Source organism: Sabethes cyaneus, chromosome 3 (genome assembly GCF_943734655.1).
Source record: "Sabethes cyaneus chromosome 3, idSabCyanKW18_F2, whole genome shotgun sequence".
Lineage (NCBI taxonomy): Eukaryota > Metazoa > Arthropoda > Insecta > Diptera > Culicidae > Sabethes > Sabethes cyaneus.
The window spans coordinates 234,001,475-234,027,585 of NC_071355.1; the positions used below are offsets into that span (position 1 = coordinate 234,001,475).

General features: G+C 40.5%; 3 protein-coding genes across 3 annotated transcripts; all 3 read right to left on the reverse strand.

The window, feature by feature from the left end:
* Nucleotides 1–1,156: 1,156 nt before the first annotated feature.
* LOC128741218 (cytochrome P450 CYP12A2-like) lies at nt 1,157–8,350 on the reverse strand. Its single transcript, XM_053836861.1, has 8 exons — nt 8,026–8,350; nt 3,067–3,313; nt 2,874–2,990; nt 2,658–2,814; nt 2,477–2,592; nt 2,265–2,421; nt 1,957–2,205; nt 1,157–1,895 (listed from the first exon to the last, which is right to left on the reverse strand). The coding sequence occupies exons 1-8, from the start codon at nt 8,243–8,245 to the stop codon at nt 1,563–1,565; spliced, it is 1,596 nt and encodes a 531-aa protein (XP_053692836.1). The 5' UTR covers nt 8,246–8,350; the 3' UTR covers nt 1,157–1,562.
* A 786-nt stretch (nt 8,351–9,136) lies between these two features.
* LOC128740887 (cytochrome P450 12b1, mitochondrial-like) lies at nt 9,137–11,731 on the reverse strand. Its single transcript, XM_053836461.1, has 8 exons — nt 11,496–11,731; nt 11,177–11,388; nt 10,637–10,883; nt 10,465–10,581; nt 10,133–10,405; nt 9,925–10,081; nt 9,619–9,867; nt 9,137–9,550 (listed from the first exon to the last, which is right to left on the reverse strand). Exons 1-8 carry the CDS (start codon nt 11,729–11,731, stop codon nt 9,218–9,220), a joined length of 1,824 nt encoding a protein of 607 aa, XP_053692436.1. The 3' UTR covers nt 9,137–9,217.
* Nucleotides 11,732–19,897: 8,166 nt separating this feature from the next.
* LOC128740888 (probable cytochrome P450 12a5, mitochondrial) lies at nt 19,898–25,472 on the reverse strand. Its single transcript, XM_053836463.1, has 9 exons — nt 25,411–25,472; nt 21,697–21,839; nt 21,382–21,628; nt 21,201–21,317; nt 20,989–21,145; nt 20,815–20,930; nt 20,598–20,754; nt 20,291–20,539; nt 19,898–20,230 (listed from the first exon to the last, which is right to left on the reverse strand). Exons 1-9 carry the CDS (start codon nt 25,470–25,472, stop codon nt 19,898–19,900), a joined length of 1,581 nt encoding a protein of 526 aa, XP_053692438.1.
* Nucleotides 25,473–26,111: the final 639 nt, after the last annotated feature.

Genomic DNA, 26,111 nt, shown 5'->3' on the forward strand with positions numbered 1-26,111 from the left:
AGTAAGTGGTGAAAAAAATAAGCGTGAAAGTGGATGATGTAACAGTGAATGCGTATTACCATGTTCACATGAATAATAAACAGCTTACCATGTAAACAAAATTGGCAACTTATCGCACTATCGAAAACCCTTTGGCCAAAATTCGATGACAAGTTTTACCTACCCTTTTCTCACTGTCAGCTAGATTGAACTAGGTATAAAGTTGAACAGGAAAACAATCACAAAAAAAGCGCTTTCCAAGTGTCTAATTGATTGACGGTCACCTGCTAACAAGATCGTTTGCGTTTTTCCCGTTTTAATTAAATTAAATAAATTTGTAGCCAGCCAGTTAGCGCGCAGTAAAGCGTGTATAAATTGCAAAAGATCGCTTACGCCTGATACCGGGCAGCGGCGAACCTTCGATGCCGATAGGTTATACCTACTGTCTGCAGGAGATACCTCGGACTTCATTATTATGCCGCTGATCTACACACCAGAGCCAACAGGATGGCCCTCCACTCGGAGGGTTCGTCACCGTTCCCCGGGAGGACCAGACTGTCGTCGTATATGTAGTTGTAGGGTTGTGATGTGATGGCGATGGCGACGATAATTACACACCTCGCAGCACACCGGCGGTGGCGCCTGCTGTACCTACCTACTAGTGTTGATGCAATAAGCATCATGCGCTATGTGATTAAATAATTATGAAACCTAAACTATTAATTATATGCTACAATTTATAACACTATTTGTTGCGCGGTCGTGTGCCCAGCCCAAGCGATATTAGATAATATTTTATGTTACATATTATAATCTCTGTTTTAGCTAGGAACTGGTTCTACAGAGCAAGGTTACTTATTGAATTAAACTGAACGTATTTCAAATAGGTACGTGAACATAAGCTTATTTCAATAGAACAAACAAATAGCTTTGAAGCTAGAAACATATCGGCATAAATTCATACGGCATTATTCGGGGAACGTAAATCAAGCCATGACAAACGAAAGTCTCGGCCTGTCGGCAATCACGAAGCTAATAAAGTTTCAACCATTAACCGACAGAATAGAAAGCGTTTGGAAAAAGCAAAAAAAATCGCGTGATAGATATGTTGAAACTTTATTACCCTTCCGAAAAGAAACCGAGTCGTTTAGATTTTTATATGCCATCTATTTCAAATAACGCTTCCTGTGCAAAGTCGCAGTCCGGTCGCGAAGCGAAATCAATCAAGTGCTGGGTTAGCAATCCAGTATTCCTCCGGCCACCAAACCGATAAACTAACAACCCAACACGACTGTCGTTAAAATGTCATGGTGTAATTTAATAAATTGACTCTCTACTCAAAGCAGTACACGAAACGTCGTCGGCAACGTCTGATGTAGAATCATCCCAAGAAGGAGGGCATTTATTTTTTTCAAAATCAATCGAAATCGTAAATCTGTCAGTTGTAAATCATGCCACAGTGGATTTTGCAGTCCAACAAAAGAATTATAATCAATCGTTCCGATGCAAATTTCGATCCAATTCCGAACGAGTCGCGTGTTTGAAATTAGTCACTCTTGCTTAAAATAAAAAAAAACACACGATTAGTCCTCCACTTCGGTCATTTGGAATCTCAACTCGTTTTCCGGAATATTGACTATCGCTCCGCGAATCTTCAGCTCGTCATAGTTCCACCGATAGTCAAACAGGCGAGTAATCCGTGCAACCAATATTTCCATCTCTAGGTTAGCCATCCGTTTACCGATACAGGTTCGAGCGCCAAAACCGAACGGAAGATAGACGAACGGATGAGCGCTTTTTGCCGAGGGACAACCATCAATCGGTTCCTTTAGCCATCGCTCTGGCAGGAAGCTTTCAGCGCAGGAAAAATGACGTTCGTCAGTATGCAGCACCATGGCTGACATTGCCACATCCGTCTGAGGACGAAAAAAAAATAAATATCATAACAAGGCATTTGTTTTCTAAGAAGTTACCTACCCCTTTCGGAACTTGATAGCCCTGTAGCACTAGATCCCTCCCTGCGGCGCGAATGTTACCAACGGTTGGTGGGTAAAGTCGAATGCCCTCCTTGATGCACGCCCGCAGATATGGAAGGTTTCGCATATTTTCCGGTGTCAGTGGAGAATCCTTGCGCGGCAAAATGGTCCGAAGTTCTTCCCGTAATTTTCTTTGCTTTTCGGGGTTCTTTGCCAAACAGTACAACACACCGATCGATCCCGATGATGTCTGAAAATTAATTTTATTCAGTACTAACATGGCCTGAGGAAAATTTTTAATCAGAATACCGTATCAACGCCAGCCATCATCATATCAAATGCCATTAGAATGGCCACATTGCGATCGATTTTCAACAGCTTCTCGAGAACACTCTGATTGTCATTGTCCGATGAAGGGTTCTTCTCCAATCTGATTACTGCTTCGTCTACTCTGGTCATAATAATTCTGCAAAAGCAAACATAGTTTCATAATTTTCCGGTTCCGGTTTGTAAGTTTATACCGGGTCAAATCATCAAGTGTATTCATCAATTTCCGAAATGTTGGAGTTTTGATGTACATCCATATCGAGGGCATAACGTCCACCTGGTAGGTCAATTCGAAGAACTGACGAATACTCTGTGAAAAACCATGGAATCTAATAGAAATAACTTGCTTATGGGATTACAATCCACTCTACTAACCTTTACAATATGTTCCGCTTCATCTGATTGTTGCTTAGCCAAAACTCCAAGCCTAGTATCCAAAGCTAGAACCCCCATCGTTTCTAAGGCCCACCGATTAAGCCATTGATCAAAATCAGCTGGAAGTTCGTTTTTATCATCTCGAATATTTTTCACACTAAAAGGCACAGACAACTAGTAGATGATAAATCCTAATAAAAAACCACTAAGACCTACACTAGCATAAATTCCCGAGCAACATCGTCCACTTTATCAACGTACTGCTTTACAATTTTGGGCTGCATCATAACTGGATTCACGATGGTACGAAACTTATGCCAAGCTTCACCTTGCCTAGAGATATCAGCGCACAAAACATTTAGAAATTTCCTCTCTTCTACGAGATGAGAACAGTCGTATCAAAACTTACTCGGAAACTAACCCGCCCATGTCGTGGAACACATCCGGTCGGACCTTCTTCCGATAGTAGATAAAGCTGTCGAGGGCTTTACGAATTGGCCATGGGCCTTCCGCGCGGAACAGCTTCTCGAAATCGTTCGGGTTGAAGGTCAGCAGGACTTCTTTGCGTCCGAGCGATCCCTTCAAGCGAATCAAATCACCGTAATCCTCCCGTATGCGTCGATGTAGATCCGGTATAGATACGTTGTAGTAGCGTCCTGTGGTAGAGAAATGAAAAAAAAAAAAATGTTTTAAATCACAATTATTTTTCACACTATTTGATTGTATTTTACATGGTTCACGATAGCTAAGTTTCAATAAAAACATTTGTATGCTGACCCAGCAAAAAAGAATCCTCACTAAGTTTGTTCACAAGTTGGACTTAGGCCCTATTGAAATGATGGTCGTCATATAATAAAGCTTTTGTTAAGTGTTGTCAGCTTTTCATTATTTCATAAATAGCCCTTCACCAGATTTTGAGGCATAATTTAAGCTATCTTTAAACAATGAGGCAAATCGGAGGAGATATTCATATTTTATGATTTTTATCATGTTTTTGCAAAGTTTTTTCCAGAATAATTTTTTCCAAAAATACACGAAATTTCCTGTAACTTTTTCTTGACGTCATTTTTGATCAAATAAATAGTTCTCAATATGTAATTTTTTGGAAAAACAAGTATATTATAAATACGTCCTCTTAAAATGTAACTCTTGACAAAAAAATATATTTAGTTGAAAATGAATCTTTACGACGCATCCAATATATCAGCAAAATTTAGCAACAAGCAATTCACTATACAGTATCTATAGCGATACTGCAATTTTGATGAATAAAGTGTTGATGTATCTTTTGTATTTACGGTGGTGCAATGCTACTAGCTTATTTGTAACTTAGTGAATTCCACCTTGCACGTTGGGCCCCGCTGTTCCTGGTGCTAGGGGGGGTTGATGAAGAGAACTATCGTCCGGCATCCTTATGACGTATCCGGTCAATCGTGGTCTACCGACTTTCGCCAGATGTATGATGAGAATCTCTCCAAGCAGTGCATGTAGCTCGTGATTCATCCGTGTCCACCACTCTCCGCTTGCAGTTTGTACTCCACCAATTATCATCCGCAGTACCTTTCACTCGAACACGGCAAGGGCGCGTGAGCAGTATTACGACTCCAAACCCATAAAGAACTAGTGGTCTAATAAGGGTTTTGTACATCCTCAGCTCTGTATTGGTTATTTTGGCTGTGTTACTATTACAGTTAGATTCCAAGCTTTATAAGATTAAACCTCGTCAAGGATCGTCAGTTCGAAAGCTGCATCACTAAACTCGTTCTCTGATGAAGAGCTGAAGACTGTAACTCTTTTCGTAAAGTACGGCTGCGATGGAACCGCAGATCTTAACGAGTATAAACACAGAAGTCCGTGCGTTTCGTTTTCGACTCATCAGTATGTGACAGTTCTACTTGAACCGTCCATAGACGCAATGTCTAAATAGGTAACACTACTTGTGTACCATGTATAAGCATAAGTGTAAGCAAACATTCATTGATGACACGAAGTCCGATTCAAGCCTTTTTGTCACATCAATTGTTCCCATCAAAGCAGTAACAAATGGAAAGAATTTATTTATAAATCCACATTCATATTCAACCAGGTAGGGTACGGGAGGGTATTCCCAGCACGCTACTAAATTCGGCATACATTACCTTTTTTTGCTTCGCTTTCCCAAATAAAAACTTTGCCGCTATATAACAATACTAAAACGAATGTAGCACTCATAAGCTTTAATGTGGTATAACTATTTTCATAAAAATGTAAGTAATTTGCTAAATTTTGTTCAATAAACATCAAAACCACTGTTTTTCCACTGGCACGTAATCAGACTGAAAAAACCAGCAGCAATCGCTTACGCGTATCCGCTCTTGATGATGGTTTGGAAAACACACAATCATGATCACGTTTACTTATTCTAGAAACTAAACTGCTGTAAATATGATATCACAGAACAATTCTACTTCTTTTTATCACGGAAGAACACAAAAATTCCCTTCTGATATGAAAATATAAATCAATTTTCATTCACTAGCACTTGTAGCATTTTGTTTTTAATTTCAGCATATGGAGCTCTATTTACACTACTACCAATGTGTAAGGCAGTTACTCCTGAAACTATTCTATCGTGTTGACAGAGTTAGTATTTGAGTGACAACCACTTGCTTCTGGTGCTAATGTATATGGACGATTCAATGATACACTAGCGCCAGCAGCAAGCTGTTGTCACTGCAAAACTATTAAAAATTTTCGAAACGATGGTTCTACAATTGATGAAGGGACGGGGAACGGGGGAAAGTAATGAATTTTTTAATGTTTTGGAAAATGGATTGGAAAGAGTGGAAAGGTAAGGGGGGCGGAATACGTAGCTATGCTTAACAAGTCGTCCTTGTGACTACTCCTACCACTCCAGGTAGGACTCCATTTTCCAAAAAAAATTCAATACTTTCCCCTACCGTCCCTTCATCAATTGTAGAACCATCGTTTCAAAAAATTTTAATAAAATATGTTTGACCGCATTTCAAAGTCAAGATTAAAAACTCGAGGTTGGTCTGCAAAACTAGTTATCTTCAAAGAGCCGGTATATAGGCTATACCGACACGTTATCAATCGGTCTCTCTTTTGCTCTGTTTTTGAAAAGCATTTAATCCATGTGCTGGCTATTTCGGCCGGTCGGATTTAAAAACACAGACACCACCATATAAAATGGGCTCAATTTAGCCGCAGCAACTTCATCATTTCTCGCGACTATAACTCAAATTCAGCAGCGTTTTATTAAGACCAAAATACACGCCGATATTCAGTAAATATTATTTGGTATGTATAAATGGTATAAAAATCTTGTCTCGAATAAATATAGTTTCAACGTAATTCCTGAATGTTGTTCAGGCTACCGCTTAATGTGCTGGAAATACCCTCCCGTACCCTATGTTTTTTTAAATTATTTTAAATTTAAATTTATTAATACTAGTCTTCGAAGGTATCGTACAGACAGTTCTAATATATACTAATTCTAAGTTTAAAAGCAGTTCTTGTCACATTATAGTCAAAACAATTAGCGTAATTTATTCTAATTTCATCGTCTTCGGTCAGGTATGGACAAGGGCATGAAGCTGCTCCGAACTCATTTATCAAGAAAGATCTACAGAATGGCTACAAATACAGATCTTCTGCACGGTGTCTTAGAATCTTCTGATCCGCCAACTTCTGGTATGAGAGAACTACCAAAAAACAAAAATGTCATATGCTCCGAAGATGCACTGCAACTGTTGATCAATACAGATGATATGCACTGTAAAACAGCGATAGTGAGGATGAAGAATCTTCAAATACATTTCGAAATTTGTACACCTCGAACTGCAGTACTTAAATGTCATGCAAAAACGAATTTTGAAAATATTTTTCCAAATCTCTACAATCAATCCTTGGTGTTTGGATTAGTCATTTTCATTAATTATTTGCGCTCTTATTTGATCGGAGTAACACGGTTTTTACACTACGCCATATTGATTTCAACCGAGTAACAATTTTCAATGCGAGTGTTTTGGTAGAGGGATAGCCAGGGTCAAGCTAATTTGTTTTGCATTTTGTAGTATTTTTATTATGCTGTTACATGGGTAATAAACTTCTTGCATGTATTTGAATGTTTAGGAGTTATTGCTATTGAAAATTGTATGATTTTTAAAAGAAAACTTTAATTTTCTCCTCAAATATTGACGGTAGCAAGTTTGTATATACTAAAAAAGTAAGTAATTTGACTGTTTAAAAATATTTGCCGAACATGTCAAATGTGTATAAATACTGTAGAAAAAAATGTGGTCAAAAAATTGATTTTCAAAAAGTCTCCACAAAATTTTTCCTTATCTCTATAATACCTAGAAGGTTACTTTCTTTCGCAAAGTTCTTTATAATAAGCTTCTCAAAAATTTTGTAGAACATTGTTTTGCTGTATCTCTTACTGTTCAAAACATAAATTTTTTATCTTACTTTTAGGGAGATTAATCAAAGAATCGTTCATGCCATATGAAAGAGCTTTGAATGCTAAGAAATTTCTCCGAAGGTACTTAACTAGTATAATCAACCGATTCGGTGCAATTAAAAAAACGCGTGTTTCGATACCTGTGGGGTGGGATAAAATAAGAAACAAAAATGCGGATAAAATTGAATTCGTGACACTTTTACAATAAATTAACCATAAATTTTGATGTCTACAATAAAAACTGTAGTAGGCCAATGGTTTCTACTACAAACCAAAAAGTTACCAAAAATTTCCGAATAATTCAGAAAACCTGGAAAATTTTCTCCGTCTAATGCAGCTAATCGCATCTAAATATATCTTTATAACTCACTCACAAATACCTCACTTAATTCGCCAAGAGGCGGCGTTGGATACCTAAGGGTTAAGCGGTCACTATCCATGCATTCCTTTGTTCCATTCCTTTACTATAATGAATCACCAATAGTTTGTTTACAATATTACCAAACACAAATCTTAATCACAACATACGATATCAGCGAAAACTTAGACGTATCATATTTGTAGTAGGTGTCTTCTTCCACAGCGCATCCATCTAGTTCAAGTCACCGTGACTCACACCACAAGATTTCTAAGTTTAATTTAACCGCACGGTTGGATGAGCACAAGCAAAAATGATGTGCACTGAATCAAATGTACAGTAATCCCCCGTATAAAGAGGAAGCTTGTATTTTCCCCATGTTGTTAGTTATCGACTTCTTCCAATTAACCATAAGTATATCTATGTGATTTTCAACACGCAACAAACAACCGTCTTCCTCAAGGGATGACTGTACTGATTTGAGAGCAAAAATAGTTTTTTTTCTTCACAATTATTTCTTAGATATTAAGAAGAAAATACACACCCACCTCCAGGAAGAAAGTTCCTCATAGCCTCAAACGATTTTGGGGTGGGAATTTCCTCATACGGCTTTGCATTACGCCACTCCAAATCATCCCTCGTTTCCGATGACGTAGCTGCCCCGGCGGGTTGCGTCTGCGTGCTGCTGCAACGAATTAACGCAGCCAATACCTGCTTACCGGACGACGGACGACATCTGGCTTTCAGTTTTATACCTCCGAGCAACATGATTATGGAACTGTGAAAAATTGTTGTCAAATTCACATTGACCAATGCTAATAACTTGGTAATCACGTTATTCACTTGTTGGTTATCAAAGCCAAACTAGAACTGGACGCGTCGCTGATAGCTGACCCGTCAATTGCTGTTCAACTAATAAAGTGGTTGAGTGAACGAGTTCGGTTACACTCTAATTACGTTGTTAGTGCAATGATGTCTTTGAACTAATACTAAGTTATGGATTCGAGTAATAAAAAAAACCTAATAAATTTTTAATGCATCAAAAAGCTGAGTCCAAATTTGATTACCAGCATGTGAGTAAAATGTGGTAACCGTGTACTGCCTTGCCTCAATGTCAGATGTATTCGATGTACTTAGCTTCTGCTAGCTGACAATTGTGCAACTCACGGAATGATTACTAAGCCGGGTGGCGTTGCAAATGCTCTGCACTGTCATTGTTTGATAAAAACAACAAATGCACATTCGTAGGTATACATACGACAGGAAGAAGTGCAAGCATGCTTTTTTGTAATCAGCGCAAACAATCTTAGCTTATCAAGCTTTATTGCACCTCACTGATAATTACCCATGAAAACCAATTTTTTTCGATAAATATTCGCGGGTGTTTGCAATATTGTTTTAAAACTTTATAAACATTTATAATTTAGGTACCGAAAAACTCGTTTTATAATTTTTTTTATGATAATACCTTAATTTAGGATATTTTAAAAATCGCGGCTTATTATTTAAAATCGCTTGTTGTTTCTAACAAAGAAAATTTTTTTTCCTAAAAATTTTCTTATTACATCTGTTTGACTTCGACTTTTGTTTGCAAAAAATATTTTTTACGTCTCGCATTTCTCAAAATGAACGTCAATAATATTTCGATGAAAAGTTGGTTTTTGAAATATCTGTTACCGGTTAATAAATACAACAACATTTATCGTTAATTTTCAAATGATAAACGATACCTATAAAGTATTACTTTTCGACTTCCCTCACTTCGAACTTCAGCTCGCTATCCGGAATATTCACCACGGCTGCGCGAATCTTCAGCTCACCGTAATTCCAACGGTAGTCGAACATGCGCGTAATTCGGGCAACGATAATTTCCATCTCCAGATTGGCCATTCGCTTGCCGATACAGGTCCGAGAGCCGAAACCAAACGGCAAATACACGAACGGGTGGGTGTTCTTTCCGGCAGGACAACCGTCCGTTTCTTCCTTCAGCCAGCGCTCCGGTATGAACTCCTTTGCCCGTGAATAATATTTTTCGTCCTTCTGCAGCAACATCGCCGCCATCGCAACTTCAGTCTGTGTCGTCGGAGAAAATAGTGAAAGGTTTTAAATTTATGGGTTGTCGTTTTTAAAACTAATCTTACCCCCTTTGGAACTTTGTAACCTTGCAAAACCAGATCCTTTCCAGCGGCACGAAGATTTCCAGCCGTTGGTGGACACACACGGATACCTTCCTTGATACATGCTCGAAGATATGGGAGGTTTCGCATGTTTTCCGGTGTTAGCGGAGAATCCTTGTTTGGGAGAATCGTGCGAAGTTCCTCGCGTAGTTTTTCTTGTTTGTCTGGATTCAGGGCTAAGCAATAAAGGATTCCAACGGTTCCAGATGAAGTCTGAAATTAGATCATTGTATCTATCATGCATGATTAAATCCAGTGTATGTTGCATACTGTGTCAACTCCAGCTAGAAGCATGTCAAACGCCATCAAAACCGCGATATCTCGATCGACTTTCAGTAGTTTCTCCAGTACACTCTGATTATCACTACCAACTGATGGGTTTTGATCTAATCGCACAACTGCGTCATCAACTTTACTCTTAACCAGTCTAAAATTAATCTCTTAAGTTAGCGAATCCGTTTATACTGTGAGATTTTACCTCGTAAGATCATCGAGAGTGTTCATCAGCTGATAGAATTTCGGTGTTTTTACAACCTTCCATATTGATGGCAATATGTCTAAGTGATACGTAAGTTCGAAAAATTTACGGATGCTCGTAACTATATGTTCAGCTTCATCGCTAAGTTGCTCGCCCAGAACTCCAAGTCTGGTATCCAAAGCCAAAACCCCCATCGATTCCAAAGCCCAACGATTTAGCCACTGATTGAAATCGGCAGGAAGTTCATTTTTATCGTCCCTTATGATCTTCATACTAAACCAACAGAGCAAACCTAATAAAATTTATAATCATACAATCTAATGAATACTAACATTTCCATAAACTCTCTAGCAACCGCATCCACCTTGTTCACATACAATTTGATCACTTTTGGCTGCATCATCACGGGATTGACCGCTGTACGGAACGTTTGCCAGGGTTCTCCTTGTCTGTTAAAGGGAATCAACTTCAGTGTGGTTCAATCAATGTTTTGACTTCACTTACTCGGATACCAGACCACCCAAGCCATGAAAAACTTCCGGCCGTAGCTTCTTCCGGTAGTACACGAAGCTGGCCAGGGCCGGGCGGATTGGCCACTGCCCATCCGCTCGGAACAGCTTCTGATAATCATCCGGGTTGAAGCTAAGCAATATTTCTTTACGGCCGAACGCTGCCGGCATACGCAGCAGATCGCCATATTTTTCACGGAAAAATTCATGAATGTTCACCAGCGAAACGTTATGAAGGGGGCCTAGGGATGTAAAAGTTGTATAGTTTGCTCATTAAATGCATGGTTATGTCCTTGTTCTTTTTTCTTTATTTTTGCTCTTTCATTTATTCAATGAAGCTTCATAAATATGATAGTGAAGCTTCGTAAAGTTTTTCTCCAAAACAAGATACACCCCTTTTTCGAATTATTTTTGGTTTGAGCACTGTAACCAAAATAACCAAGATAAGAAGAATTTAATTACTCTTCACATGGCAACAAACCGATTCATAACAAACCGTCAACCAAGAAAACAATAACGAGAAAGCAAAACTCACCTCCAGGAGCAAAATACCTGATCATGGTAAAATTGCCCGGCCCGGGAATCTTTTCGTACGGCAGAGCGTCGGCCCAATCGGGATCCACGGTCGGTTCTGCGCTGCCGGTCACCGCATCAGGAACGGCCTGCGCACTTCGGAGGCGAACGAAAACCGTCCGCGGCGACGCATTCGCCATCGAAAAACAGCCATCGCCGCTCAGTTTCACAATGCTACGCAGCATGTTCGAAGTTGCCCCGAACCGAAGGTTAACCACCACTAATTGGGTATATTATTGATCCGAAAAATTCGACACCTGAGCACTGCTGCTGCTACTCACTTATCGGTCACCAACCGACTGTCCGAGAAAGCCCAGGTCGTGATATGATTATTAGGTACACTCGCAGTTTTTCCAAATGTTCCACCTGATAACGGAGTCTTCAAGCGAATCGTCGTCGGTGTCTTGCAAATGAACTGCGCAAACAAAACACACTTCGTCGGCTTATCTGCCTGAATGGACCGCGACTGTATACTAATATAGACGTCGACCCGTTCATTGCAGGCGATTTTTGGCATTTTTCATTCCAATACTACGGTTTAGTAGTAAGCAGACCACGCGAACAAGTGTGCGCGCGGTGTTATTATTTTTGTTTACATGCCACCGTTCACACCGCGCCGCGGCGAATCATTACAATTGCGTCGCGGCGCTCATACTGGTAAACTCCACACATGTTGCTTCGCTTTGGATGTGGAAGATGCACGCGTACAAGCGAAACCAGCAAAACGGCTCAATGTCACCGATGTTTCAGCTCTACTAGTTCCACACCGATGAACTAGTATACTGTTGAACGCGAGTTTATGACTCCGATGTTTTGTTGTTGTTGATATTTACTGTTGTAGGTTGAATTTGAGTATCTGACATTCCGGCAACACTCGCATACAATGAAACGACTGATATCACAACTCGTTTTAAGTCTGCGCCTGCGACTGCGACTATAAACAACTTAATTTTTGGTGCTGAAACGGTGAAGGTCAATTTTAAACGATTGCCACTTGAAACTGCAGTTTTCATTCTCGTTTGATAATGTTTTCAGTACTGGCGTCTCTACAAGATTCATCAGATCAATTATGGTGGTTATTATGGTTATTATGGTGGACTAACAGGATTAAATTGGCAACGTAAAGATTAATATAAGAATAATAACATAAGGCCGCAACCGCGCTACTAGATGAGGAACGCTCGAGCACACAAAATGTTTGGTTTGACGGAGAATGTCAACAAGCGATAGAGAGGAAAAAAGTTTGGAAAAACTGTCCAAACATGTCCACGAGATTGAATTTGGCCAGGTAACGACGAGCCCGGAATAAGTTGACCATGATCCTGAGGAGGAGAAAGTGCCAGAAGGAGAACAGAGGGCTACACACCTAAAACTGACCTGACATGTTAACCTAGGAGTGCCTACAAACGTCAACAGAGTGCCGGCTTCCGATGTCGAAGAAATCCGGCAAGAAATCCGTCCGCAGAAGAATAAAAGAACCACCGGAAAGGACCGACTCCCCCAAAAATGACCAAGAACTGCTAGCAATGGTACTTCACTGGATAATTTCAAGGATTTGGGAGGAAAAGAAACTACCGGAGGAGTGGATGAAAGGTGTAGTCTGTCCCATCTACAAAAAGGGCGATCGGCTAGATTACTAGATAGTAACTAGATAGTAGGCTAGATAATAGCTACCGCGGCATTACGCTGGTCAACACCGCCTACAAGGTGCTCTCCTAGATTTTGTTGCTTCGTCTATCCCCAAGGTAATGTGGTATCAGGCTGCTTTATGGCAACCCGTGCAATTACGGATCAAACTTTTACTCTCCAGCAAACCCTTCAGGAACGTCGGGAGTACAACGTGCCCACGCATCATATTTTCGTGGATTTCAGAGCAGCATACGATACAGTTTAACGCGAACAGCTATGGCAGATAATGAAGCACGGTTTTCCGTATAAACTGACGCGGCTGATCAGAGCTACCCTGGAGTGAGTGATGTACTACGTGCGCGTTTCGAGAACACTCTCGAGTCCTTTCGAAACGCGTAGAGAGTTGCGGCAAAAGAGATGAACTGTCCTGTATGCTATTGAATATCACTATTGAAGGTGTGATCCGGCGAGCGGGCATCGTAACGAGAGGAACGATCTTCAGCAAGAGTAGCCAACTCATATCCTTCACAGCCGAGCTCGACATTATTACTAGAAACCTTGCGACGGCAGAGGTAATCTATACCAGACTAAAAACGGAGGCTAGGAGCATTGAGTTACAAATCAATGCGCCGAAAACCAAATAAATAGTAGGAAAAGGCTCCAAAGAAAGCAACGTATGCCTCCCACGGACAGTGATTATTGACGACATGGGCAAAGAACTGCAAGTGGTTGCTGATTTGGGATCTCTAGTTACCGCCGACAAATACAAGAGTAAGGAGATACAACGACGTATTCAAGCTGGAAATCGAGCCTACTTTTCCCTCCGCAAGACGCTACGATCAAGGAGCCTACGACGCCGCACAAAGCTGACGATGTACAAAACGCTAATTTGACCGGCAGTCCTCTACGGACTTGAGATAGTAACTTTGCTTTCGGAAGACATACGTGCACTAGGCGTATTTGACCGAAAGGTGTTGTGGACTATTTTTGGCGGAGTACAAACGGATAGCGGTGAGTGGCGTAGGCGTATGAACCACGAGCTACAGGCACTACTTGAAGAGATTCCCATCGTACATCTGGTGAAAGTTGGGAAACTACAGTAGGTCGAACACATCACAAGAATGCCGGGCGACGGTACAGTGACATCCGTTCTCTTCAATTCAAGAACACCACCGGCACTAGGAATAGAGGGGCCCACCGTACTAAATGGCTCGACCTGGTTAAAGCCGACTTGCGTGTGTAGAGACGCGCGGCGAATTGGCGACGAGTAGCCCAGGCGCAAGGACAATGGAGAGGAACTCTTACACGCCAAAGCCAGCCAGGCTCTCGGCTGGTAATGTAATTAGGAAGAGATTTGGTGTTCTCGACACTTTGGCAGGATCTCCCGCGACACAAAGGATTAGTCCATTGTCAATCGATCGTCCACAAAACCGGCATGATAAATTTCCACGAATCCACTTGCTAGCGGCGACAGACGACGAAAGGTGATGGGAGAAAGCACGTTATAGGCGGCATTGAGAATAATGATCACTCGATAGATCACACATTCCAAATTATTGCTCTTCTTGTATATTGGGCTGGGCACATTACCCCCTGCTTCCACTCCACTTGTGATTTCCAGATCCTGACTATCAGCCGGTTTGCAGACAGCAAGCCAACCTATCCGGGTCCATCTTGATAAGCTCCTCTGCGACGCCATATTCCCCAGCTACCTTGTTGTTGTTGCCGTTTGATGGCTTTGCTCACTTTACCTATTATACTGAGGTAGTCATGCCTTGGTATTCTGTATTCACGCCTTTTGACCATCCTACATTCATTCGATAGGATCCCTCAGTCCCGCGGCGCAAAGCCTTTGCGGAATACGATCAGTTTCTTTTAGAATTTACGCGTTTCCTGACAGCGCTTATGCTGTTCCATGTCATCGCATTGCATTTCTTCCAGGTGGCGCTGCTTTTCCCGCAAAAAAACTGGGTTTCTTGGTCGAACCAGTCGTTCCCTCGACTACTTTCAGTGAACCCACTGGCAGCTTCCGCTGCGTTGTTTGTAATATCTTACGGTCCACCATCTAACACAAACTGATTCCTCATCCCATTTACGCGGGAAGCTGTCAACCGACTCCCCACACTTTCTCTCTGTGCCAGTTACACGCTATCGACGGCTACCCAAATAATGTGTGATTACCACTCATTACACATCCAACCTCTAATATGTTATATATACCAGGATGCCACATCCTCCCCCTGCATAAAATGAACAATCCAATATATGATATTATTCCAGGTCCATTACAGATTATTTAGATTGTTGGTACAGTCTTCAAATTATTCTTGATTGTTAAATTGAAATTTGTTAACCCTTGTACATTGCCTGTAGACAAATCACTTACTTTTGTAATGTGATGACCTGAAACAGTAAATACTACTTGTCATAAAATCTTTGATAGGACATACACACCCTCTAACTACCATATCTTGTCATTGATATTGTAAGCGTATGAATTTTGTGTTTTCATAACATTGGCCTTAGACTCATCTGGACCCTATCTTCATAGGTGCTGGCGTTGTGCTTTTTCCAACCCTAACCAATGTTTGCTATGGGCTTTTCCAAGCTCGATCTTCCCGAGCAGGAGCGAAGAGCAAAATAACATCTATTTGAATGACTGTATTCAAAGTTTAGAATAACATATTTTAGTATTATTAAGGTATTGAATAACAAATACAGCAGTATATGAGATATTATAAATCATAAATAAATCATTTTATAGAATATTTATAATCTAGTATCTCTTTAATCAATAAAAAAAATTGTATGAAATATATCGAATATCATTTTAAGGCCAAAATAAGATATGATAACAAAATCAGTTATTAAACTTATCTTACAACCACTGTTTTAAATATCTACGCAATAACAAAATGTGTTATCAATGCATCTCCATATCTATTCAATAACAAAATATAGCATTATAACACAGTTTGATATTGTTTTTATATTATTTTGCTCTTCGCTCCTGCTCGGGAATATACGTTGGCCATAGCCAACTCGTCTTTAAGGGGAAATTAGCCATCATCGATTCTGCCAATTTCAAAAGCAGTTTTTTTGTTTGAAACAAAAATTCTGTTTATAAAAATACATTCGCTGTGTTCAGATTGGCAAGAAGAATGCAGTTTTTACATTTTTACAAACAGAACACCGCTTTTGGGCCCAAAAACTGCTTCCGAAATTGGGCTCTCCGACGAAAAGTCAATGATTGGCCATGGCCCTCTCGCCGCCTCCTCTCGGTTGACCTTGGCACTCTCGCTGACTTAACTTTCACATATTTATATATTGTTGTTCACAGTCTTCAGTTCTGTACAGGCTAGTATTACTATCAACTTAAGTTAACAATTGCCTTCCTAAACCTACTTTTACTAATATTGAAGTCAAGTGCATGATTTACTTCGTCAAAAAGCCTCCAACGAGCATGCAACGGGTTATTTTGACCATTCAATGTTCGGTGCGTTGGAGTCCAAAGCAACGTATAATTTCACAATTTCCCACGAGGTGCATGAATGTTTAGCTGCTTCAGGAGGTAACTGCAATCCACAGTCCCTTTTAGTAAGTCGAAAATAAACAGCCTGCACGTCACCACTCTTCTTCCAGCTAGCGTACTAAGCCTTATTAACTGACAGCGATTTTCATAAGCTGGGAGCCGTATCGGGTTCTGCCATGGCAAACGGCGCAGTGCAAACCGGATGAGCGCACGTTGAATGCTTTCAATTTTAGTAATATGCGTGAGAAAATACAAAATATATTCAATATATCTTACCTCTAAAATCACACCGAAGATTCAATTTCGTCAAAAGATCGCCAATGTGACATCTTGCGGTTCACCATCTAACACAAACTGACTCCTTATGCCAGTTGAAGTTTGATAAAATTTAATTTCAAAAATAAGTAGATACAAAATGAGCAAACTAACTTATGGTTTTAAGATTCTAGCTCATAATGCATAAAGTAATAATACTAATACTGCCGCTACTTGCATAACAGTCCCATTTATATAGAAAACTGCATAGAAAATGGGAATGTTATATGAGTAGCGGCAGAATACACCATGAATATTAATCATGGTACCATGAACTTCCTGCACTACAATACAACACAAGATAATTAATTATTTTGACGTAGGACTACGTCTTATGGCAAGGTTTGGATGGATAGGGTGTCATTCCAAAAAATCTTTCTCGAAAAGTGGTCAGGTTTTGAACGCTAATAGCTTAGTGGTTTCCCAATCGATTTTCAATATTCTTACACCAATCGATTGGAAAATTGATCGGAAAATCGATTTGAAAAATATTGAAAATATAGAAAACTATTGATTTTCAATACGCGTCGTTGAAAAATTGAATTATTTTCATATTTTTGCCTTCCCTCGTCAGTGCTTCGCTAGCACGGATGACAGAAATATATACGATATGAGCTATGGGTTAACCTTCCTTATGATTGTATTTAATTTACGCTCTATAGAATCCGATCGAAAATTGTTGAGCTTCAGCTGTTGCTGCTTCCCCGGATAAGGCAACGAAGACATACAAATTCACCAAGCGAGACGCCAACAAACCGAAGAATCCAACGACTCATCCGCCAGTGAACGATATGGTTTTGGCTGCTATGCCTTTTACTGCGCATCGTCAGTCGGTCAGCGGCTTTCGTTGGCGACACATCGGCAAGCAGCTAGCTTGTGACACATCGGACAGGCAGCTGTCGAGTCACATCCGTGGCATAATTTTAAAGGTTGTATTTGAAACATTGCCTTACGGTGCACATCGTCGTGAGTTGGTCGTGTTCATCGGCTGCTGAGGAAAGGAAAGTATGCTGAGCGTGTTGGAGTTGGAGCACTCGTCTCGCTGCCGTAATGGAATATCTGGCTGCTGAAGTTCTGGAATTGGCAGGAAATATGCTGCTTATGACAACAAAACGACCAGAATTATGCCATACCACTTGCAGTTGGCCACCTGGCCTGAACTGCTATTTCATCGAACGGCTTCGTCGATCGCATAGCTGCTGAAGCTTTCTGGCTTGTCCGTTGCAACAAGCCGTTCCTGGTTAGCGGTTATCGGTACTTCAATTTACCGAAAAGAGAGTTACGTTAGGTGCGTTAGTGCGAGTTTACTGCAAGGTAGAGCTATGATAATGAAACAATCGGTCCTTTTAAGGATTACCCAACGATTGAAGAGTTTATTATATTTTCTTGTCTAGTTAATACCAGAATAACACAGGCAACGAGGGAAAAGTTGAATTTTTCGCCGTTGCGGACGACTAACAAATGGCGGGATTAAGTTTACTGGTCATGACTCATGAGCGACATTTTCTGCTACTTCCAAAACGTCTGCAACTTGTAAATGCTTTATAATCAGTGTTCTTCTTTTGTAAACTGCAGAAAAGTTTTGCGCAAATTTTTCAACTTTTTGAAAACTCGCGCGTACCGTCTACCGATTACCAGAGGAAAAGCACTATTTAACGTAAAAACAGATCATGAAAATTTATTTACTGTTTGGTTTAGTGTGACTTCGATTCGTTTTAATAAAATAGATTCAATCAATTCATGGATTTAACTCCAAAATCGGTTGAGAATTAAACTTATACAATGTTACTACATTGATAAACATTGCGTATGTAGGTTATATAAATGAAGAACATACATGGAAACATCCTACTATCGCTACAAAGAGACTTACGTAGTCCTACGTCACCTATGCGATCGTGTCTTGTGCACAACGCCTCAGATTTTTTCATGATTTTGCGTAGCTCGATATGGCAGTTCAGTCATGATTTCACAGCAATTTAATCCAATCCGAATTTTGTGAAAATCCAGATCGACATTTTTTTTTATTTTCAATGCAAAATAGTAAATAGTAAATAGATAATACAAAGTAAAGTAATCTAGAACAAGTTAGATGATATACTCTTTTAGATACTCCTAAAATATAAATAGGAAAAAGCGAATATTTAAATTACTATAAAAACCCGCTATTAAAAGAGTCGCATATGAAAAGGATTGGTTGAATAAAACTAAAAGTGATGATTTACATAATATGAAGCGTTAATTGTGAAGTTCTTTGCACCATAAAATTTTGAACCAGCCGCCGGTTTTCATGTGTCTGCCACGACCGAACATCTGGTGGGTTCCCGAAAATTTGTGACGGTCATTTCGGCTTAAATAAAAACCGAACAGCAACAGCCCCTGTTTAAAGTCAATTTCCGCCCAAATTGACTACAAAGTGGCGCAAACATCTGCCCTCTGCCACCACCGAGCGAGCGACGGACGCAAGCATCCTCCTAACAGACATTCCGGCTGTCTAGAGAGCCATTATCGACAAAAGGTGGCAGCAACGCAACACCTTTCGCCCGTTCGCATTCACGTAAACGATCGTCCATCACCTACCGCATAATAGAGCAACACGACCAAGCAGATATGCAGCTTCTTCGGTAACCGCAGTGACATTGTCATCGAACTGCGCTCCATTTGTTCGACAAAGGTAAACAAATCCTTTCAATAGGCCGAAGAGGCAGAATCCCCTCCGTGAGACACGTGTTCTTTAAGCTTCTCTTTTTTTTGAATGTTTGTTTTGATTAGTTTTTGTTCGTGTGCGGTGTGCCCAAACAAAACGGACATGATCCTTCGAGGAATTGAAGTCGAGACATCATTTGCTGGATGGACGATCTTCGACGTCATCTTACTTATGATTTCATCCCACATTGGATTGTTTGCACGAGTATTACTGGGACAGCCACCTACTTTTTACGTTATTGTTATGAAAATCTTATGGCTCGTGGCTTCGAACATTTGAACTTGAATTTTTGTCGCCAATAGCGAACAGATATCATTTCTTATCTAATCGTTAATTTAAGTAAAGATTAGTGCAAGCTATAACCATTTTAGGAAACTAAAAAGCACAAATCTATACAGCACGATGGTGATGCAATATTTGTTCAATTTTATTACTCAACAAACAAACAAATACACGGCATGCATACATAAAAACAAAAAAAAACTATTTCTACAAACACTTCAATCATCAACCTCTCGCATTTCGAATTTAAGCTCATTCTCCGGAATGTTAACAACCGCTCCGCGGATTCTCAACTCGCCGTAATTCCAACGGTACTCAAATAGCCGTGTAATTCGGGCGAGTATAATCTCCATCTCCATCATGGCCATCCGTTTGCCAACGCACGCTCGTGGACCGAAACCGAACGGAATATACACAAACGGGTGGGAGTTCTTGCGAGTCGAAGAAACAACGCTTTCCTGATTCAGCCATCGCTCGGGCAGAAACTCTTTAGCCCGTTCGTAATATTTATCCTCCTGTAGTAGTGTCATTGCCGCCATTGCTACGTTGGTCTGAAATTGCAGGCAAGTTCATATCAATTTCGGTGCAGGAGCCGGACATTCGAATGTTACCCCTTTTGGAATTTGATAACCTTGAAGGACGATGTTTCTTCCAACTCCCCGTGCTGTACCGGTTATAGGAGGACAAAGCCGAAGACCCTCTTTGATGCAGGCTCGCAGATATGGCATGTTTCGCATGTTTTCCGGTGTCAGTGGGGAATCCTTTTTGGGAAGAATCGTGCGCAGCTCTTGGCGAAGTTTTTCCTGTTTTTCAGGATTTCTAGCTAAGCAGTATAGGATCCCGGTTGTTCCAGACGTAGTCTGAATGTAATGAGGATTTGTAATGTAGAAGACATGTAAAGTATGTTGAAAACAATACCGTATCGACACCTGCTAGCAACATATCAAATGCCATCAACACTGCAACGAAACGATTATGGCTTAAAAGTTTTTCAAGCACACTTTTATGATGGGACTCAAGTGATGGATTCTGATGGAATCTGAAGACAGCTTCGTCGACCTTACTCTTGACCAATCTAAAATAAATGATAGGAACAGTATGAAGGGCTGTTGGAAATCCGTGCAATTAACTTTACTCATTAAGCTCGTCCAGTATGTTCATCAGTTCTTTAAACTTGCGAGTCTTAATGTATCTCCACGTTGATGGCAGAAAGTCCAGTTGATAGGTTAGCTCGAAAAACCGTCGAACATTCTATCGTAATCGAAAGTTAATAGAAGCCTGAAAGTGAATCAAGATTGCATCAAGTAACCTTGACAATATGTTCCGCCTCATCGGATGGTGTCCTCTGTAGAACGCCCAATCTGGTGTCCATGGCTAGGATTCCAATTGTCTCTAAAGCCCAACGGTTCAGCCATTGGTCAAAATCTGCCGGAAGCTCGTTCTTTTCGTCACGAATATTCTTCATACTACAAACGGTCAAACAGTTAAATTATGAAATATGCACAAAAACTTAGAACTCACATTTCCATGAACTCTCTTGCGATTCCATCAACCTTATCAATATAAAGCTTAACCGTCTTGGGTTGCATCATCACAGGATTTACCATGGTGCGAAACCTTTGCCAGGACTCACCTTGACTAGAGCAAAATTTTACAATTAGAATCAATTATTAGTGACAGCAGTAGGTACAGCAGCATTTACTCCATTGTCAAGCCTCCCATTCCCATGAATACTACCGGCCGGACTTCCTTCCGATAGTACAGAAAGCTGTCCAGTGTCGGTCGAAACGGCCACTGCCCTTCAGATCGGAAAATTTTTTCGAAATCGTCCGGACTGAAGCTCAGCAGTATGTCCTTCCTTCCAAACAGGCCTGGCATGCGCAGTAAATCGCCGTAGTCCTTGCGAAGCAGCCGATGCAGGTCGGGAAGATTTGCTTTGTAATAGCGACCTTTTGTTATCGGAATACAACAACTATGGTTGAGTGCTTAAAATACTCAATCTAGAATCTCAACTAACCTCCAGGGGCGAAATTTACCACCATTTTAAATATATTTGGCCCGGGAATTCGCTCGAATGGAAGCGCATTAGCCCATTCCTTTCCTTCTCTGGTTTCCGACGTCGGCGGTGGTTGAGCACTCCATGGACGAACTGTAGATATCCTACCGTTCACAATTGAGCACAAGTTGTTTAATTTAGTTAAACTTTTCAGCATTCTGACGGCAGTTGCTTTCTGACGATAAATTTCGACTAACCGAGTCACTAAATTAGATTTTTATTCTTTTTATTTAATTCAAATAAGTTACATATGTTTGAAACACAATTTTATAAATTATATTAAATCAACAGTTCCGTAACAAACTTTCACTTATTAATAACAAAATATCACTCGGATCAACGGACACCAAAATTATTCGCCCGCTTCGATCCTCTAAATTTTCGCGTCTACGATCACTAATAATATTTTCAATGTATGACATTATCTATACAAAGGCAGCTTTGTGTGTTTGCTAAGGCTGATCATTTTGCTTCTATTGTACCAATCGTACGTTACGTAGATAATACGAAAATTTCTAACACTCACCGTTACCCGGATCGAACCGATGCGCGTCGCGACGTCGATAGGCACAATGAAATCTACATTTACATATCAGTGCATTTGCAAGTGTGTTTGTCATACGTTCGCTGCATCGTTCTTCTAAATTGAATTTTCGGATTTAAGCCATCCGACCGTCGGCGCAATTTAATTGCACTGAAACAGTGAATATACAATTGAAAATATTTTTCTGATCTTCGCATTGCACGTAGGGATATATTGCAGCTGCCTCCAACTTAAATTTGGAAAAAATGTTTGTAAGATTAATTCAATTGAGGCACCTTTGAAAAAATAAACGGTTGCAATTTGAAGAATCATTATAATTTCAAACACAATCTAAAACTGGAAAATATCTCTTCCTCGCAACTTTTTTAAAATCGGAAAATCGGTTACGCATTAAAGCCTGACTAAAAGTTAATCTGGATGCAGAGAACAATCTATAACTCCGGACAGGAGTGTCGCAAAAAAATCCACAAATGTCTGGATTGCAGTATTTTTATTCAGCTTTAAGTTTCATAATGTTACTTTATTGCATTTCTCTGGTTCTAATAAAATCTCGAACTTTTTTCTTAATAGCACTAATCATACCCTGCACAGTTCAAGGTGCGACTGAATCAGCATGTTTCTTCTTCTTTAGATGCATTTTTAGCACTGTTGACTGTCGCCCCGATTTACCGAAGTCATTAGGGCGTATGAATAAAACAGTTTGCTTTGCTTTTCCCGTGTAAATCTTATAGGAGAGTTTGCTCTAACTGTTTTATTCATACGACCAATTGTTTGACAATTACCCAAAATTTGTCAATGAGTCTAAACTCCGGATAATTTGGAGGATACATCATTAGCTGCATACCACTCTAACACCACTTTAGAGTAGTGACAGCTAGCTAAATCAGACCAGAATATAACGTTACCTTATAAACGCGTTTTTTCAAGCATTCTTCCATGTATAAACTTGATGTGGTTATTGAGGAAATGATGAATGGCTCAGTATTCAGTCCACAGCTACATATTCCTCATGGTCTTCTTTGCGAATTTATCACCAAGAACGAACTTATACTACCTAGGCATATCGCCACGCCCTGTCGGAATGTAAATTTTTTGACCGGGAAGTTTCTTGAAATCCAGTTGCACGTAGGTTTCGTCGTCCATTAAAATACATCGATTAAATTTCGTCAACGCTACTACGCTTCTTAGCTGGCAAATTCTACCTCAAGTGCTGATTCGGATCTTTACTGGCGCTGTAAGACCTATAGTCTTCTCAAGCGAGGATATTCAATGTGGTTTGACAGTTGGCATCGTATCTTCTAACCATACCCCGGGTGGAGATGCCAGAATTGGCCTTAACGCACCTCAATAACTTCCAGCTCAGCTTTCGGTTCCTAGTTCCGGTTTTCTTCAAAGTTCTTTGCCGCCTTTCCACACCTAGGTTCTCCTTATAACCTTTTAGAACATTACACACTGTTGATTTTGGCATTTTTAGCACTTTCGCCAACTTTGATCCAGACCACTCTGGATTTTCCAGGTGCTTGTGCAAGATTTCTTTACGTCGTTCGAGTTCCATTCCGTATTGCTCCGCAACGTAGAGGAACATTTTATCGAAACCTGCACCAGTTGTTCTTCATAAACATGTAAACAAATTTATGTGAAGTCAAATGGTTCCAGATTCTACCACAAGGGGCGTGCGGTGACGCAAAAGGACCGTTCAAAATTACTTTTAGCCAGGCTTTATCAAACGAAAACCGCTGATTGCTAGAAAGTCTGAAATCTGATCCAGCGAGATTGGTTGTGTGACCATTGCTATTAGAGTTCCCAAACGGTATGGAAGCATTCGGTTATTAAGCTTGCAGTACGAATACTACAATCGATCCTCTGAACGAACCAAGCTATAAAGGGAGACAATTATAACTGTAGCCGAACTCAACTTCTCCTTACAGGCCATGTTGATCTCAGATATTGATGAACTTTTGAACCACAGCGGTCTGAATAAAAAGGGAATTCCACAACCCGCCTAATAGGCGCTTTCATGACACGAATGAGGTTATTATGTGTTTAACCATACAAGGTCGGAGACCACGTCACTGGATTGTTCTACAGAAACAAAGCTCTCACGATGTCCAAGCTTCTGTGGGCAGGTTTCCTGCGGAGTCGATGCGCCCTTCATCTTTTTCATTAGTTTATTGAGGCATTACTCCAGGGGATTAAGCCCGCGTCGCAGCATCGCTCGTGGAAACAGGTTTTCCTGCTACGCCTAACCTTTTTTTGAACACCAACCTGGCCGCTTTAAGCTCTATCCCACGCGCTTCGATATCCGCATCTATTCGGGCCCTTTTAATTGCAAGTAGCCGCAATCAATAGTACTATTGATGATGTTATATGTTTTGACGTCATCGGCGTAAAACAAGCGACGCCAAATGGCGGTATGACATAAAGTTCGTTGATAAGTAGCGAAAACAAAAGGGGCCTAAGATTACTACCCTGAGGGATGCTCGAAACATCCGTAAACACTTAAAAGAAAGAAGCTCCGATCTTAACGCTAACCGATCGGTTTTTCAAATAGGATCTGAACCAGGCAATTAGGAATGTGTAGACCCCAAGTTTCTCTAGAATTTCGTGATCCACTCGATCAAACGCTGATCAGTGGATTTGAGTGATTGAGATCAGTGCAGGCAGCATCAACTTGTCCACCGTTGTCCATTGCGCGCTCGTAAATTCGGTCAAATTTGTCGCAATCGACCGCTTGGGATAGAATCCATACTTTGCAGTTGAAATAGCATAGCATAGCATAGACAACCGTACACATCATGGGTGGCTGATATGATATACTCGTAAGTACACCATACACCTGGCCATGTCCTCACGATTGTAGAAATGGGTACGTTAGTTGAACGCCTACTTTAAGAGGATGCGCAAAAACTCACGCAATCTTCATAGGTATTCTTGAACCCAGCAATATACAATATGAATATAATATTGCATCTAATAATAGTGTATCTAATATCCAATAATTAATTTAATTTTTCCTTGCGATATCCACGTGCATTATTTAAGCTTGTTACGGCTAGAGTCTTAATTGTACAGTCGGAGGTGCTTGATGAGCTAAAACGAAACAAATAATTAAAATAACATATTATACTTACCTGCTACCAATGCTACACTGCTGAGCTACACCAGTCGTCTGCATCTGGGAATCACGCGGCATCGCACCTCCTAGCTTAGTTACTCAATATAGCATTACCGAGTATGGCCACGTGGAGGTGCTAGGTAGGAGCTTGGGCTGGCAAAAGCTATGTTAGCCGCTTTCTCGTTTGCCTTCCCCATTTCATACCCAGAATCCATACTTTGCAGTTGAAATGTCATTTTTATTTTGAGCCGAAAAGCGCATCATTGATAATGATCTCAAAAAATTTTGAACAGCAGCATAAGTAGGTGATGCATCTGTAATTCCGAACGTCTCTCTTATCACTTTCTGATAAACTGGCTTTCCACAGTTCAGGAAATTTGCTCTCTTGCAATAATCTGTTAAATAGTTTCGTAAGTGGAGTAAGTAGTGACAAGCGAGTGGTCGTGGGTTCGAATCTTAGTAGAATCAAGCCATTCGATGTCAAGTGACTTTAGCATGGGTTTAGTCTCAGGCCCCTCATTTACCCTTCCATCATGCTAGGGCTAGGGCTAGGGCTAGGGCTAGGGCTAGGGCTAGGGCTAGGGCTAGGGCTAGGGCTAGGGCTAGGGCTAGGGCTAGGGCTAGGGCTAGGGCTAGGGCTAGGGCTAGGGCTAGAGTGTGTCAAACTCAGACAGCGATGCCAGACTTTACACTAATTTTTTTTTATTATAGATTTTA